The sequence below is a fragment of the Pogonomyrmex barbatus genome, unplaced genomic scaffold (genome assembly GCF_055798465.1).
Source record: "Pogonomyrmex barbatus isolate J1 unplaced genomic scaffold, ASM5579846v1 scaffold1, whole genome shotgun sequence".
In the NCBI taxonomy this organism is placed as follows: domain Eukaryota; kingdom Metazoa; phylum Arthropoda; class Insecta; order Hymenoptera; family Formicidae; genus Pogonomyrmex; species Pogonomyrmex barbatus.
The window spans coordinates 6,986,538-7,002,685 of record NW_028297098.1 but is presented as its reverse complement, the minus strand read 5'-3'; the positions used below and the strand labels follow the sequence as shown (position 1 = coordinate 7,002,685).

Genomic DNA, 16,148 nt, shown 5'->3' with positions numbered 1-16,148 from the left:
AGATCGAACAACCTTTTTGAAAATACGTGCCGTAACATTTCGTGATCGTGCACTATAAAATGGATTCATATTGGCTGCATTTTGTGCGACAATAGGCCTCGTGGCGCGGCATCACGTGCACAAAACGCGTTGTCTTTAATGCGTCTCTGTCTTGAGTTACGAAAGCAGTTATGAAAGTTACGATAACATACATTGGGGACTAGTAATTACAAGAGAAAGGACTTACATTGTAAGAGGGATGGTGAATATTGGGGAAGGCATTGAGGGAAAAAGGATCTAATTGGTAAAATAAAAACGTTTTACTATATTTATTATTATTATATTATTTTAATGTTATATTGATAAAGAAATTTGTATGTTTCGTAGACTTTTACTGCTTTGATTTAGAAATGGATTTGTTATTGTTCTTTCTATAATGAAAAGATTGCGGCATGATCGTAAAAAAACATATGTCACATAGAAAATATCGTTCTGCAGAGTTTATGTGGAATGTTTCGCTCCATTAATCGCTTACATTTCTTTTATAATATCATATAAATGTTCACACGAGGAATTACCAAAAAATGTATTTTATATATTTCGCGAATAATGCATCTACACACATACATAAATAAGTACGCATAAACATACGCATATATGTATTAAATGTATAATTAATATCATTATGTACTATATATATATATATATATATATATATATATATATATATATACATATTAACTATATATATGTATATATATATATATATGTATTATATAGTACATAATGATATTAACTATATATATGTATATATATATGTATATTTAATTAAAAAAATGTGTTGAAAAATAAATAGCGTGTGCATATTTTAGTTAGAAGAAATGAAAATACATGTCATTTTTTTTATTACCTTTAGTAACATACGTGACTAAATTTTGCAAAAGCTTTTTGCGTGTCTTTTCTCAATTTTTTTTCTTTCAGCGACAGCGTACTAACCTAAAAGGACGGCAATTAGTTGCATCTTCGACATTTAAATGAAAATGTGCCGCGACATTGAGATATTTTTCACATCGCGTAGAAACGGTCGTTTCGAAATTCAATAATTATTATTCATTTTTTTAATGCTCATTTACTTTATAATTTTTAATAGTACTTATGTGTATATTAAAGTTTATAAAGTAGATCAGCGTTATATGAATAAATTAGTTTGTATCGCTTTAAAAAATTAATTAATTGTACTTATTCGTTACGTACATACATCTATTTTCGAAGATAAAATTCTTTTTTTTTTTATATATAATACATAAACAATATTAATTGTTTTAGAAATTGATAAAAAATTGTGCGTCACGTGCTAATTTTTCATAAATTCATCGCCTATGCGACAGTTCGGTCTGCAATCCTAGTTTCTGGTGCAACTTTTTTGGGGGTAGAGAGAGGCAATGCGGAGACTCTGTAGTTCTGCGCAACGAAGAAGCCAAGCGTGCGGCACCAGGGGAGTTCTGGAAATAATGTCTTTCTCATAATTGTCATCGCGATGCTCGACGTTTTTCTTTATTTTCTTTATTACATTGATTTTCTTAGACGAGTTCGTATTACATCGCGATTTCACGGCGATCAGCCGCGATTCCCGTCTCTCGTCCCCGGGAATCGCGCGCACACGCGCGCGCGCGCGCGTTTTTACTCTCGGGGGGGAGGGGGAGTGACAATCGCGAGAGCGGTTAGGCGTTAGGTCCGCAATAAATTCTATCGCCCGTAGACGTGAACTTGGCATTCGTGTGCGTGCCGCTTTTAACGATCTCTCGTGCCACCTTCGTACCCATAATTACGAACTGCTCCGGTCCAACGACGCGCGGCACAATCACCCGGCTGTGTATCATGCAAAATGCTTCGGCCGTCGCGACGCGACGTCCCGTTTCCTTTGGCAGGAACGATCGCGCGACGAGAGCTGACTCAGCTGTCTCGAATCGCGCGGACTACGTCATCACGGCTCTGCAGGGCAGACCTTCGAAGGGCGCTGACGGTTTGAACCGCGGCACTGCCGGTGTTTCCGACACACGCCTGCGCACCGTCCGCCTCGACGGCGCTCGGTGCACGGAGGGCGACGGTGGCCCAGGGGTGGCAGTGCGGGTTCAGGGGGCGGCGAGGGTGGGTGCCTCCTCCGTTGGAACTACCCCTTGACAACAGCCCGCGACCATTCTCACCCTCGACGGCAGCGGTGAGGCCGCTTCGCAACGCCGTGCCTCGAACACACACCGTGGTTTCGCACACCGAAATCGCGCGCGCGATCAATCGGGCAGTGGTGCAAAATCAATCCCGACGATCCCGGGTACGAGACGTCGCCGTCGTCCTCCTCGCGGGGAGGGGGATCCAACACGGCGTGCTCGGACGTGAACGACAGACTGCCGCTCGTTCAGGTAAATCGATTAAAATACGCACGTAAATTTACGCATTTACGTGAGACGCAAAACCGGCGAGACGAGATATCGGCCCAAGACGCGACGACGCCGAGCTACGAGGAACGTTTATGGTGTATATCCGGATTTCTTCTTTAATTAAGACTGCGACTTAAGGGGGAGGACCACACACGGGGGAATTGCACAACACGCACACAACTGGCTGTCGGACCGGCACGGCGTACCGCTTGCGGTCTCGTGACGCATCGCCGGTGCGTATCGAGTCGCTAAGGAGTGTGCGTCTCTCCGATGGCAATCGCACACGATCGTATCATCTCCCTCGTAATGCACGTAATATACGTAATTATTATTAAAATATCGGCAATCTCTCGCGTTACCGGCGCGCGTTACGTTTGGTCGTTGATACATAACGCAGCTTAGTTATCGGCGATGATCATCGTCGAGAGTGTCCAGCGCACTTTCGCCGTGACGCGAATGAATTCTCGCCGCTTTAGTTTAGACCCGACGATAAAACGTGCGGACACGACGCCGATAATCTCGAGGGGGTAATTCAGGAATATTCAGGAATATTTAGGTGTACAATTCGGCGTGATCGACGACGTGACTAAAAGTGGGTCGATGGCCGATAAAGATGTAAAGGCAACGAGAATAGAATCGTCGAGGAACACGATACTAGTCACTACGGCGCTTCTCCCGTTATCTGTAAACAATCACGCTCGTATAACCAATTCGTTACGGTTGATAAACGGGCGCGAGGATTTGTTTATCGGCGTTGCATCACTAACGTGCGAGATCATTCGGGTTCCATCCGCGGAAGTATTGAAAGACAATCAATCTATTATAAATTTACGTTGCGTAATCAATCGCCAATCGGAGTATTCGTATTGCACGCACGTATTACACCACGAGTACTGGTGCGATTTCCGCAGTATTTCATCCGAAACCGATTTGCAAAAATAACGCATTCCATTTAATTTCTATGGCATAACTACGTAGGATTTTTACTCTTCAACGTAAAGCGATATGATGGGCGTCTCATTTTTTTTTTTTTTTTTCACTTGCTGTACAAGCTGTATAATGTCGATGATTATGAGTTTGCGTAACGCAAGCGTGTCACACACTGTGAATCAGTAATCTTACCGATAAGTTTGTGCGCGTTGTTGAAACACGTAAGAAGCCGTATTTATCCAAGGAAATTTCGCTGAAGGTTACGCTGACCCATATGTCACTAACGTATACATAAATAACGCCGGCAGTTTTTGCGTATATATTCACGTAAATTGCATGTCTCGCATTGTTCGCATTGTCCCCATCGTTTGATAAACACAAATATAAATTGTAATGCGGCCGCTGTGTAATAATCACGTAAAATAGGAAAAACAACTAGCTTTTTAATGATTTTTTTCTTCATTTCTATGAAGAAGATTCTTCTTTGGATTTCTATTCGGTTTATCCACATTCGTCGCTGCGTGTCGGTAACAAAATATGTATCTTGGTCGTGATTCGTCAAATGCCTTACAATAAGTTGTGCGATTAAGAATCACAGTTTGTCGATAGCATTAGGATAGTTTAAACTGTTTAATTATGGATAAGAGGATTAGCTTAAGGTCTAGCCAGTCTCTGGTGTGAATCGCTGCAAACAATGTGCCAGGCCTTGAAAAGTTCGAGTTATAGATCATTCGCTAATAACATGCATTAACGCCAAGCTCGTCAAACCGCTCGTGCGATTCATGATTATACATAATATTTTGCCGATATGCATCAACGAACAATCCGTGGAAACTGAAACCAACGTTACGATAACAGATAAGCAGGCCACGTCGCGTGCCTCCGCTAATACCACACGACTCTTTTCACGTGTTCCCAAAGTACAAGATCAGAGTACGGTATCGCCACAAGATTTAACGTCCTTGGAAAGTGACGTATTAATCCCCAGGAAAAAAAATTAAATTAGTATCGATTACGCCGGGGGGGGGGGTTGGAGCTCTGGAATTATCTGCTTCCGAAATCAATCTCGAGATAATCGGAGTTTTGTTTTCCCGAGAACATCACCGGCGTTCATAAAAAGAATTGAAAGTTTACACGCCACTTACGCAGTAATCTTTCGGTAATTAGTTTCAGCATGGAGTGCCCCGAGGCGGTAGAACGAGGTCGGAATTTTCGTCTAGTCGCTGAAGAGGAGTTGTCTAAACTCTTAGATTTTCTTACGGGATACTTGCCTGATTCGTTGAAGGTATGTATCATTATCCCGCGTGTTATTGCTGTTGTTACAATTAATAATGTAAATGTCTCGGTTATTCGCAAATTCGTACAATTCAAATTTACTTTTTTTACAAAAACATCATATCTGTACATATCTGCATTTTTATTCATAACAATAATAACGCGACAGGAAAAATTATTAGGAAAGGTGTTATGTATTTCTCATTTTATTTATTATAAAATAATTCTATACTTAAAATATTGCATTTTGTCATTTTGTATTTTTTTTTTTACACGATTATCTCAGAAATTACTAACACGTTCGACAAAGAAGCTATAAAGCGTCGTCAACTTCTAATTTGATGTTGATGAAAGCGGAAAAAGTATTACGGAAGAGTAAAAGTTCCCAGCGTCCAGTAAAGAGGGAGAATAACGTAGGGGAATATATATAGGATCTCTGAACTAACAACCGAAAAGGGAGTGATTCCTGATGAAAAAATATGTTGAAAATATATAGCAAAAGTTTTTCTTTTCAGGAGACTTCGTTTATATATGAATAATATTTTTCTGCCAGAATTATCGAAAAAAATAGTATATTGCGTTTCTCACTACGATACTTAAAGTTTTTAAGTTATTTTGTGTGTGTGTGTGTGTGTGTGTGTGTGTGTGTGTGTGTGTGTGTGTGTGTGTCTTTTATATATATATATATATATATATAAGAAAATTTAATATTCCATTAGGTCTTTAGAGAGATGATTTTCGAAAGATGTAAATGATGAAAGATAAATTAATGCTCGAAAGTAAATTCGAAATTACAAACTTGTCAAATATAGAGCGTATAATTATATTAATGTAATTTTGATGTATATATATATATATATATATATATATATATATATATATATACATTAAATACATATATATATATATATATATATATATATATATACATTAAAATTACATTAATATAATTATACGCCCTATATTTGACAAGTTTGTAATTTCGAATTTACTTTCGAGCATTAATTTGTCTTTCATCATTTACATCTTTCGAAAATCATCTCTCTAAAGACCTAATGGAATATTAAATTTTCTTATATTTATAAAAGGAAGCAGAAGGAGAGAAAGATCGTGTTGTTCTTGACGATGGTTAATTATTCCATTCGGCGTGCAAATTAGCCCCCCCCTCCCCCTCCCCCTCTGTAAACGATTTCAGTCTCCATTTCGAACATTAAATTGGACTAACGATTATTTTGCCGATCAATAATCAATTAAAGCCATAAAAGGCGATGCGAATTCATACGGCGCCGGAGCCAGACTAATGTCAAATCCATTATTTTGCAACCTTTGTAATGAACGCTCCCGCTCCCGCACCCCATGCATCGCCGTCTCGCGTTTTATTCGATGTAACAACAATGTCTCGGAATCGATATAACTCAGCACACGCCGTGAGCGCGTATATTTAGCAAACTTCCAGTCCAGGATAAAATGTAAACTTCTATAAAGGGAGTATGTAACCTTGAGGGTTTAAACACATGGAGGGTTTAAACACATGGACGGTTTAAACACATCGAGCTTGGATTTGTCATTCGAGTCTTCGCAATTTTTGGTATTTCATTCAGACACGGGGTTCACGAGAGATCGCGCTGGTGTAACCGCGGGGTAGGTCGGCTTTCTCTCTCTCGAGGAATCAATCTCCCGCATTGATGAGATAAGATTATCGCTATGAAGGAAGCGATACCCAAGCCGCCTCGTAATCCTCGCAAGCTAGTCCGATTAGTTGTGATGGTTAAAGTTAACGTTGTACGCGTTGCACGTACCTTTTATGTCGCGAAATTAATATCCCGATATCATGATATTCAAGAGATGTCCAAACATTGGTGAAATCTGATCGGTCCATGATCATATAATTTAAACCATACATTGGAGTAATCAATAAAAATATAGCGGATATCCAATTGCTTTCTTCTATCAATTATTGGCAATATTTTTAAACTTTCGGTTATTTAATATATTATAATAAATAGCCGCTACTTAAATTTTTTTTTAAAAAATCTCTGCTTTTTATTTTAACAATGAGAAATATCTTTCTTCAAGAGAAAGCTTAGTAATATATATGTATGTGTGCGAATATGTATGTACTTAACCTTTTTTTTACACATGTAAAACTACAAAGAGCATATATTTAACGTAGGATAGATAGGAATAATTGTATATGCTTATGCTACTCCGCCTTTTTATTTTTATTCTGCTTCAAGATAAATATCAACATCACTCTCTTCTTCATTAATCTTAAAAACAAGTATCCTCCATGTGTTAATACCATGATAAAAAAAATAACTTGATCGTTTAAATTAACACATTCCACATCCAATAAAACTTGAATTATCTCGTCTTAGGGATATAGTTTATACTTTTTCTTACTTCCTATGTAAAATTGCCGGGTAGTCCATTTCGGCGATGTTGAGAGCAATGTCTCATTTCTTCCCTTCCGATGTAACTGCCGGATTACGAGAGTACCAACTCGCATATAAATTTTCTTCATTTCTCCCGGTTGTTAGGAGGATCAACGCGTTATGACGCGTTATCACGCTACCCTAATCGAAAAATCGTGGCGTAAGGTGTGCTGGAATCAAGGCCAGGGTCACTGCTTGCACACGCCGCGATCGTCGTCATCGTCGTCGTCGTCGTGTTAGTGTTATTCGCGAGTCGCCGCAGTGCCGATCTCGTGACCTCGCTCGAGCTACTATGGCATCCGCGATTAGTACGGAGTCGCCCCTTCCGACAGGTTCCTCCGAGAGGAGAACACGGAGAGAGTACCTGTCGCTATCAATGTCAATAATTGTGTGAGCACACAATGGCGGCCCCGCGACCTTAACGTTATCATCAAAATTGAAATCACATTTAGGTAGGAGGTAAAAGCCGCGGCGTTACGTGCCTCGAGGGAAGACGGACGGAGTATTCGTATTATCAATTTATTGATTCGATTATATAAATGGTCACGCTAAAACCCTAGATATTTTCGTACCGCGAGTACAAGAGCACGCTCTTGTTTTCAATGTGAAAGGTCGCGTACGCTTTTCAATCATCACAGTGAGAGGTACCAGCCGCGCCGCAAAGAGATATCGTTCAATTTGAACGGGCTGTCTCGCGGTTTTTCCGCCGCACATGTTTTCTCCCCCGTTCGCGTCTCGCGCGGCGCGGAGGGTGGATTAGACCGAACCAGTCAACGGTGGAATCAATCGCGGCTCGCCTAACAAATTATTTATCGAAAAACAAGCGAGAAATGTGTGGGTGGGCGAAAGCAGTCAGAATTCTCCGGATAAAAAAAAAAAAAAAAAGAAGAAGAGAGAAAGAGGAGCCGAAGGAAACGCGCGCCGCGATCGGCGGATCGCATGGACACCACCGTTATTATCGTAACGATCAATCATCAGTAAACTTTGACGATACGCCGCATGCAAAGTGCATCGATTTCGCTACGTGCGGCGACGAAAAAGCGACGACATTACGTGTGCGTCAGGACACGCGACCTTGACCCCCTGAACACCTTTCCGCCTGTACGTTGTACGGAACCAGTGTCTGCGGTTTATTCCGGGATAAACTGCCAAGGCCTGCGCACAATCATTTTCGTGCCGGCTCCGATCCAATGGTGTAACGGCGAGCCGTCGATTCTTCCCTCTCGCGGTTCCCATGGAACCCCCGCGTGCGTGTCGGCCGCGTGCAATCGCGTCATCGGCAGGTTTTTGCGACGACGATCGTACGCGAGACTCGTTACGGCGTTACAGACGCGTAACTCCGAAAGCTCCATCCGCTTTAACAGTCCTGAAGGAATGCATGCGAATAAGGCATGAACCGCGAAGAAAATCGAGGTTGCAAGAAAGATAACGTATCGATGAGATGGAAATCTAGGCGATGTTCTGAGTCGGAATATACTAACGTCAGCAGAGAGGATCGTTTATGTATTCGACACAGCGACGAGAAATATAACGTGAAAAAAAAAAAAAATACCGCACAGATGAATCCAATTAAAGAATAAATTAATAGCATGAAATATATATATATATATATATATATAGAGGTTGATACGATTTTCACTAGTCACATACCTAGTCACATAGCTTTGAAATTGACTGGGCTTTGAAATATGAGTCAGTTTGTCACGAATCTCTTTCGTCGTTTACTCGCAGAATGCACATAAAGTGATGACTTGGTGTAATGATCTACGGCCATAATGCTGCTATATCGTTAATCACTGCGGTTTTATTTATGATTCACAAAATGATTTATACATAAACGTCACCTTATATATGAACCATTTATCTAATATAATCGATGATTCACGTTTATCTTATGCTATTAAATAATACTTAAAATTTTATAGTTTCTACAATATTTGCACTTCGTTATATAAATATTTCCAAATATTTAAAATACTAAATTTCTAATAATAAATAAATTCTCTCTAAATATTATTAAATAAAAACAACTTTTATTTTCGTTCATAAAAAAGTTTTTTACACGTAATCTGTTTAAGAGTAAAACGATATAATCATCAGACTTGACGTCAACTCGATAATTCGGAAAATCAAAAGTAGCTGTCGTGCAAAAGTGCAATTATTTTTATCGCTCTTTCTTATCTCTTAAACTATTAGCCTGGCTACTCGCGCTCTATTCTTGGGTGAGATTTATGTATGCTTCGTTTCGCTCGTTATTTTCATCCGGTGTATCCAATTAAGGAACTGTTGGATGTGACACAAATACGCAGTTAGCGTTTAACACTTACTTTGAATGGAGTAACTGTACCCTCTAATTCAGCTCATAAACAATAATTATAATTTTTTTATCAAAACAAAGTATCCTAAAAATCTCAAGATGTTTTTATACGGTGTATTTTGTATATTACATCGTCAATGAAAGAGAACTTTACATAAAAGAATATCAAACGTGGCACTGAGTGGTCATCTTAAGGTTCAACGGACCGGGCATTGCCTTTGGTTAGATACTCTGCTATCTTCTCTCTATATGGTGTGTGTGTGTGTGTGTGTGTGTGTGTGTGTGTGTGTGTGTGTGTGTGTGTGTGTGTGTGTGTGTGTGTGTGTGTGTGTGTGTGTGTGACAACTTTCTCAAAAATATCTACCCTTTCATTTTAGATACGTTTTTGCTGAGGCTAATATATACGAATATAAATAAACTTCTATTCATCCCCATATAAATGTCATGTTCAATTCCACGTTTCATAGATCATTTGAAAAAAATTTACTTTTTTCTTCATATGATATTTTTACATAGAAAATATTTCTTTATATTAACAATGTCGTGTAATATAATTTATATTTGTTTAATTAAAAAGAGATTACATTTCGTTGATGTTTATAATATTTCTTGCAGTTTCAACAAACCGTATTAACTTACATGCGAGATAGAGTCTGGGAATTTCATTTCTACGTAGCTAACGATTGGCCCGAACATGCAATCTGCTTACATTTTCCCGGAATGACATTATCTGTAAGTATAAATTAAATTTCTACTTTGAGATTTAAGGGAGAAGGAAGTTTGTTCCGATGCAATCTTAAACAAAGTTCTGATTTCTAATAGTATTTTATTACTTGAGATAACATTCCCGCTTGCTCTCTTAATTACATTTTCGTATTTCCAAAAGTTCCTCCAATTTATCTGATTTATTTCATACCCGCAACTTTTTTGTACTTCTTACATATTGACTCTTTACATCGAGAAACGTAGTAGATCGTTAAAAAAAAAAAAAAATACAATAAAGCTGATTGGACTATTTCGATTAGAAAATGTAGTGCCATTGTCAGTAGCAGTGTTGCGAATTTATGAAACGTCAAAAAAATATCCTTGATGCAAATAATACTAGAAATTCATTATTGGTGCTTCCGGACGCGCCGTTTCTCAGTAGCTCAGGGTGCAAGAGTGGGTTGGCCCACATCCCATAGGCTTGGCATCTCGCCAGACTTTCGCCTCCCCCCCTCCTCCCTCCATTGTCGTCGCTGACGCGTATCGCGACTTAATATCAGCTCTTCGATTCCCTCCTCGAAGATGATTTCGCTTATGCTTTTTAGTTAATTACCGCATCCGCAGCACCATAAATTCTCGCTCGTTCGTTGATCATCGGGTATGCATAAGCATTATCTCGCGAATTACACCGCGCCAAGAACCGCACTGCATCCTTTGACATTTAGCACCGCGCCGCGTCGATCCGCACTTTCGTACTCGTCGGATTTCGACGTTAAGCGGCTATTCCGCATGAGTGTTTTTCAACACGTACGTAAACATACAGGGTGAAACCCCGGGACTGTAATTTCATCGTTCGACCTTAAATATGAGACACGTGTCATGGACGCGCCAAGTATCTAATCTGTCCCCGAGCTCTCGCAGATATCCTACGGAATGCCGCGTGTGAGTTATGGCGGCAGCCGTAAACAGATCGTAAAGATTTTATGAACTCCGAGATCGCTCATGACGCGTGTCGTCCTTCCCTCGATACCACAGAGATGCTAATCGCCTCTGCCTTCTGTCGTGATTTCAGCCCCACGGTTTGGTGTACGAGAGCGTCGGCGTCTTCTGCCCGAACGATCGGCTGGAGCTGCTTCGCCTTCTTCGAGAGGAGGACATCCTGATAGACTGGTCGAGACCTTTGTACATTAATTTCGTTCATAACGACATCGCCGAGGAATTAACGCGCCTCTACGAAGGTACCGGTATCATCGAAACGGTGGTGGGCGACGTCTTCGCCTGCTTCGAGCAGCAGGAGAGCGAAAAGCCGGACGAGATGTCCGATCCTGACGTCCAGGTGCGGCCCCTCAAAGCCGAACACGCCGAGGGAATCCACGAATTGTATCCGGCGAACGACATGGAGTGTCACGAGGTTTTCCTTAGACTTATCAGAACCCTACCCGCGGCCGGGGTGTTCGAGAAGGGTAGCCTGGCCGCCTGGATGGTTCAATCTTACTACGGGGCTATGTTCTCCATGCAGACCAAGCCGGAATATCGTAGAAAGGGTTATGGGACGAAATTAGCAAGGTAGGAAAGAGCTCTCGTAATACTATATATCTCTCGAACTTTGTAATATTTTTTCATTATAGCATTCGCAGCCAATAATAACGGTTAACCCGAGAATTGTAGTTATTTTTATAAATATACATATACCCCTGATTTATTTATGTCAATTAAATGTTATATTACGCGATAATTGTTATGTACACGTCGAAGTTAAGACGCATGATATTTAATTAAATGTATGTCTGACATTTCAGGTACCTGACAAAACGCGTAACCGAGAAAGGGTATTATCCGTTTGTAGTTATACGTCCAGAAAACGAAGCTAGCCAAAGTCTGTACAAGAAGCTGGGCTTCAAACGGCTTTACCAACTCGTTCGAATGATCTTTATGCCTTTCACGTGGCAGAAGAACGAGAACGACGCGAATATTCTCAGGGATAACTTGGAGAACGCCGTGAGACAGCTCACAATCGAGCAGAGGGTAATAACGGCGTTACGGGGTCAGGAGGAGAGCGAGGAAACGATACGAGATCCCGCGGGAAGTATGGAAGGCAAGCCGATCGTCGACAAGTCTGAGGGAGACGAGATCGAGGAGGAGGAGGAAGAGAAGAAGGCGGAGGAGGAGGAGAAGGAGAAAGAAGAAGAAGAGGAGGAGGAGGAGGAGGAAGAGGAGGAGGAGGAAGAGGAAGAGGAGGAGGAAATTCTCGAAACTATCGAGGAACAATCCGAAGAGAGGATAGACATCGCGGAGGATAACGCGGGGGACACAACAAACGAAGATACGCCGGACATTGTGGAAGTTAACGGCTCTTGCGAGACGGATGCTGCGAACGGTGGCGACGAATAAATTTCTAGAGAACGTTTATGCGATAAACGACGGTCCATAATTCACGTTTTGTTTGCTCGAAGACACGCTCTTCGCCGTGGAACATTTGACAAACGGCAAAGTATTTAAGAAAATTACCGAACGGAAATTACCGAGTGCCGAAAGTTTCTTAGATAGAAATGGTACGCAGGACTTGCTGTATATATCCTTCCTAACAGTTGTTTGAAATCTGCTTAGTTCGATAGAAATAAACGTCCATTTGTAGATGATTTATATGAATTATATTCACATAATAATGACTCACGGCGAATGATGATGTAACATTACTTTTGAATTATTATCGAGGAATATACATTGAACATATGGCATTTACAAAACAACAGCACCAGGCGTATTGTACGGGATTTTCAGTTGTACATAGCGACATGTGTACGTATGTGTGAGGGGAGCTGCCTTCTTCGAGCGATAGAAACGAAAGAAGAGAGAGAGAGAGAGAGAGAGAGAGAGAGTCAAAGATAGAAAATATTTTAAGAGATTTCAACATTATATGGCACCGCGTTCGTGCGAGGCTTCAATATTTTCATACGTGGAAAGATAAAAAGTTCCCCGTATGATTCCTCATATCAGACTCTTTCCAAAACGTGAAAATCTCAGGTACTGAATAGCTACGTACACTTGGGTTGCCAATGTTATATCACGTTAAAGTCTATCTTGTATCGTTCTTCTATTACGTTGATAAATATATAATTTGAGGAAAAGAGATCGTCGATGTTATCAATGATGCGTCATAGAAATGCGTTCGGAAACGCGTCTGTTTATATATATAAATATATTCAAATATTTCTAAATAAATTAAATAGAATTATCATGTAGAGATTTATGTCTATATGCGTTTTATCTATTTGTTCCGTGTTTCTCGTCTGACGTCACATTATTTATGACGTAAAGAATATAGATACATATGTGGCGGATGACGATGTATAATTATTAGGAAATTTTGTATCGATGTTTTCTACATCGTTATCGAGTTCTATAAATCTCGTAAATTTTACGTATTGATTTTTAGCTATTTAAAATATAAATAGACTTTGTTGTGCGAGCTGGGGAGATAAGGGGGGGAGTTAGACTTAACTGTTTCATGAGTTTACAAGTCTAAATCGACACGAGTAGCTGTGAGCGCGCTAGTTTTCATCAAATGCGAAGATCCGAAAATCTGCGAGGTGACTCAAACTGTGATTATAATTTTCATGTATAAAGTAGAATCTCGAGAGAAAAATATGACGAAGCCTCGTGCGATCTCGACACGCTTTTCTCGACATATAGAAGTAATTTGCTGTGTCGGTGCAGATACAAATTATGTGCGAGTCGTTTTCGACAGGAATTCGTCACGCTGATATCTATCTGATATTCCTCAATATGTACACATTATTTCATAATTTACATATTATAGATATACCAAGAGACACAGTTTTGTTATAGAAAAAAAAAAACGCTTTGCTTCGCGACCGCGGAAAATTAACGAGTATAATTTTCTGTACGTTTTATTACGCACCGTCACAGCGATTACCTTAGCGTGCGAGTTAATAATAATGATAATATTAATGATAACGATAGAGCATAATTAATATTATTATTAATAATAACGATTATACATATATAAATAACGCGCAAAAGGGGAGTCCGATCGGCTCGGCTCCGTTCCCGAGGGACCCCGAGATCTTTAGATAGCCACTATTTGTATAATTTTTTCTACGTTTCATAGGTGACTTATCAATAAATACAAGACGGGTAACGTGTAAGAAATCGGTTCCGAGTGGGAACGGAGTTGGGACGAGCGCGTGACTCCGCGTAAGGCCCCCTTCCCCAAAATCCCTCGTTTATTTTTGATTTTGATATTATGCCGGGGGCCAGCTGTGATACTTTACTCAATCCACTTACACCCTGGTCGTGGTACCAAATCTAGTCTAGGCGAGGATCAACCATCGTTAGCGGCGCGTTAGGACTCGACAAACTCCATTTATCTTTTGCGCGTTGCGTTATCTCGACGTCGATTCCGAATCGGACAGAGAGAGAGAGAAAGAGAGAGGAGAGAGAAAGAGAACGAGACAGAGAGATAGAGCTTATTCAATGTTTGCGCGAGCAATCGATTCGATCGAAGTCGTCGGTGGCGATTCGGGTGTTAACAAACACACGGTGTCTATTTTCGTAACCGTTCACTCAGTTCCTCCGACAACTCAGCGGTACAGCGAATTGAACATACGAAAATAAATCAATCCAAACCAATACGCCAAATCTCGAGCTCGAGAAATTCGAGTTTTGAGCGAAGTTGAGAGACCGCTCGTTACCTTGATTTGCTCCGCAAGCGCGATTTTCGTATACGAAACCGAGCGGAATCTTACGAGTCACGGTGACAAAGAGGAATTGGGCCATTACGGAAAACTCAAGAGTCTCATATGCCATACTTGATCCTGTCAATTAAAACTTGTAGCTGTTAATAGACGTTACTCGTTGCGCAACGACGTGACGTAAAAGCGACGACTTTTTCACCGCCCCTCGTCCGCCTCTCGCTCAACGATTGCCAGTCGCAGTTGCAATTGCGATGTAGCTATCCCTATACGATCGCGGTTGATGGTCTTTTGAGCGTGCCGCGATGAGTCGCAATTTTTTATAACGCTGATAAAAAGCAGCAAGAGAGATTAGACGGTGGTACCGTTAAAAACGACATACGTGTACGTATCGCACAATTGAGCTTTTCGCAATGGCCTCATTGTACCTGCGCGTCACACAAAGGTTTAAGTGAACGAACCACTTAACTTCCTTTCGCTTTAGCTGCAATCCTTAAATTCGAATTCATTTGTCTCCAAGACGCGAGAGAGATTCCTGTATGTCACGCACAATATCAACACGATTAATTTGTTAGGGATCATCCGACAAAACGATCATCCCCAAAGACTCCTTGAGGATCCCGCTCCTTTTAAAATTACACCAGAACCAGCATATTTGTCAGCGTTTAAAACAGCGTCGTTGCACCGGTGTGTTTCTGCCCACTTGTCAAATCGTCGCGACGGAAAGTCATTACGGGGATCATCACGAGCGCGCGCGCGAGAGAGAGAAAGAGAACGAAAGAGTGAGAGAAAGAGAAAAAAAAAATAAAGAACAACGAACTTATTACTACACGCTACTATACCAGCCTGTACGTAGTATGCTAATCCTAGCGCTGTATTAATTCAGTGTGTCTCGCGAATTAGGCCTAAACCTAAACTCCGCCCGAAGTGGCGTCCGATTGCGTATTATAAGTGCATACGTCATTCCTCTTTCCTTCTCGTGCACGTTGCCTTCTATTGCAACAAAAAAAAAAAAAAAAGAAAAAAGAAACGAAAAGATACCTTTACCTAGAACAACCGCAAAATGAAACCTCAGTCCTACAATTTATAAAAGTTGCGAGGAGCGAAGTAACCGAAGTTGCCGATGTGAAAAACGGATCTATGTCTCGGATTTAGTTGTTACGGAGAGCGATCGCGAAGAGAACAATGTTCGATGACGTAATAATCTTCTTCTTCCTCCGTTTCCTTTTTGTCGTCTGAGCGAGGGGGAAGATCAGTCGCGAGTATCGGTAGTTTTGTGAGGAGTGTGGACGATATTGGAAAACTGGATACAAGAGCTTTGGATAATAAATGGGACAAACAAATATGATTTTTCTAA

General features: G+C 40.6%; 1 protein-coding gene across 3 annotated transcripts; it reads left to right on the top strand.

The window, feature by feature from the left end:
- Positions 1-2,109: 2,109 nt before the first annotated feature.
- On the top strand, positions 2,110-16,148 carry LOC105433199 (uncharacterized). 3 transcript variants are annotated; one of them, XM_089085344.1, is made up of 6 exons: positions 2,111-2,396; positions 2,540-2,647; positions 4,512-4,629; positions 9,987-10,103; positions 11,149-11,642; positions 11,876-16,148. In XM_089085344.1, exons 3-6 carry the CDS (start codon positions 4,519-4,521, stop codon positions 12,465-12,467), a joined length of 1,314 nt encoding a protein of 437 aa, XP_088941470.1. In that variant the 5' UTR covers positions 2,111-2,396; positions 2,540-2,647; positions 4,512-4,518; the 3' UTR covers positions 12,468-16,148. The 3 variants fall into 3 exon arrangements, with proteins under 3 accessions (XP_088941471.1, XP_088941470.1, XP_088941469.1); XM_089085343.1 differs by lacking the exon at positions 2,540-2,647 and having other exon boundaries at positions 2,112-2,396; XM_089085345.1 differs by lacking the exons at positions 2,540-2,647; positions 4,512-4,629 and having other exon boundaries at positions 2,110-2,396.

Coding starts and splice junctions, on each gene's coding strand:
- LOC105433199 (XM_089085344.1), top strand. CDS start 4,519: ATGGAGTGCCCCGAGGCGGTAGAACGAGGTCGGAATTTTCGTCTAGTC. Junction 4,630..9,986: donor ACTTGCCTGATTCGTTGAAG/GTATGTATCATT, acceptor TATTTCTTGCAG/TTTCAACAAACCGTATTAAC. Junction 10,104..11,148: donor TTCCCGGAATGACATTATCT/GTAAGTATAAAT, acceptor TCGTGATTTCAG/CCCCACGGTTTGGTGTACGA.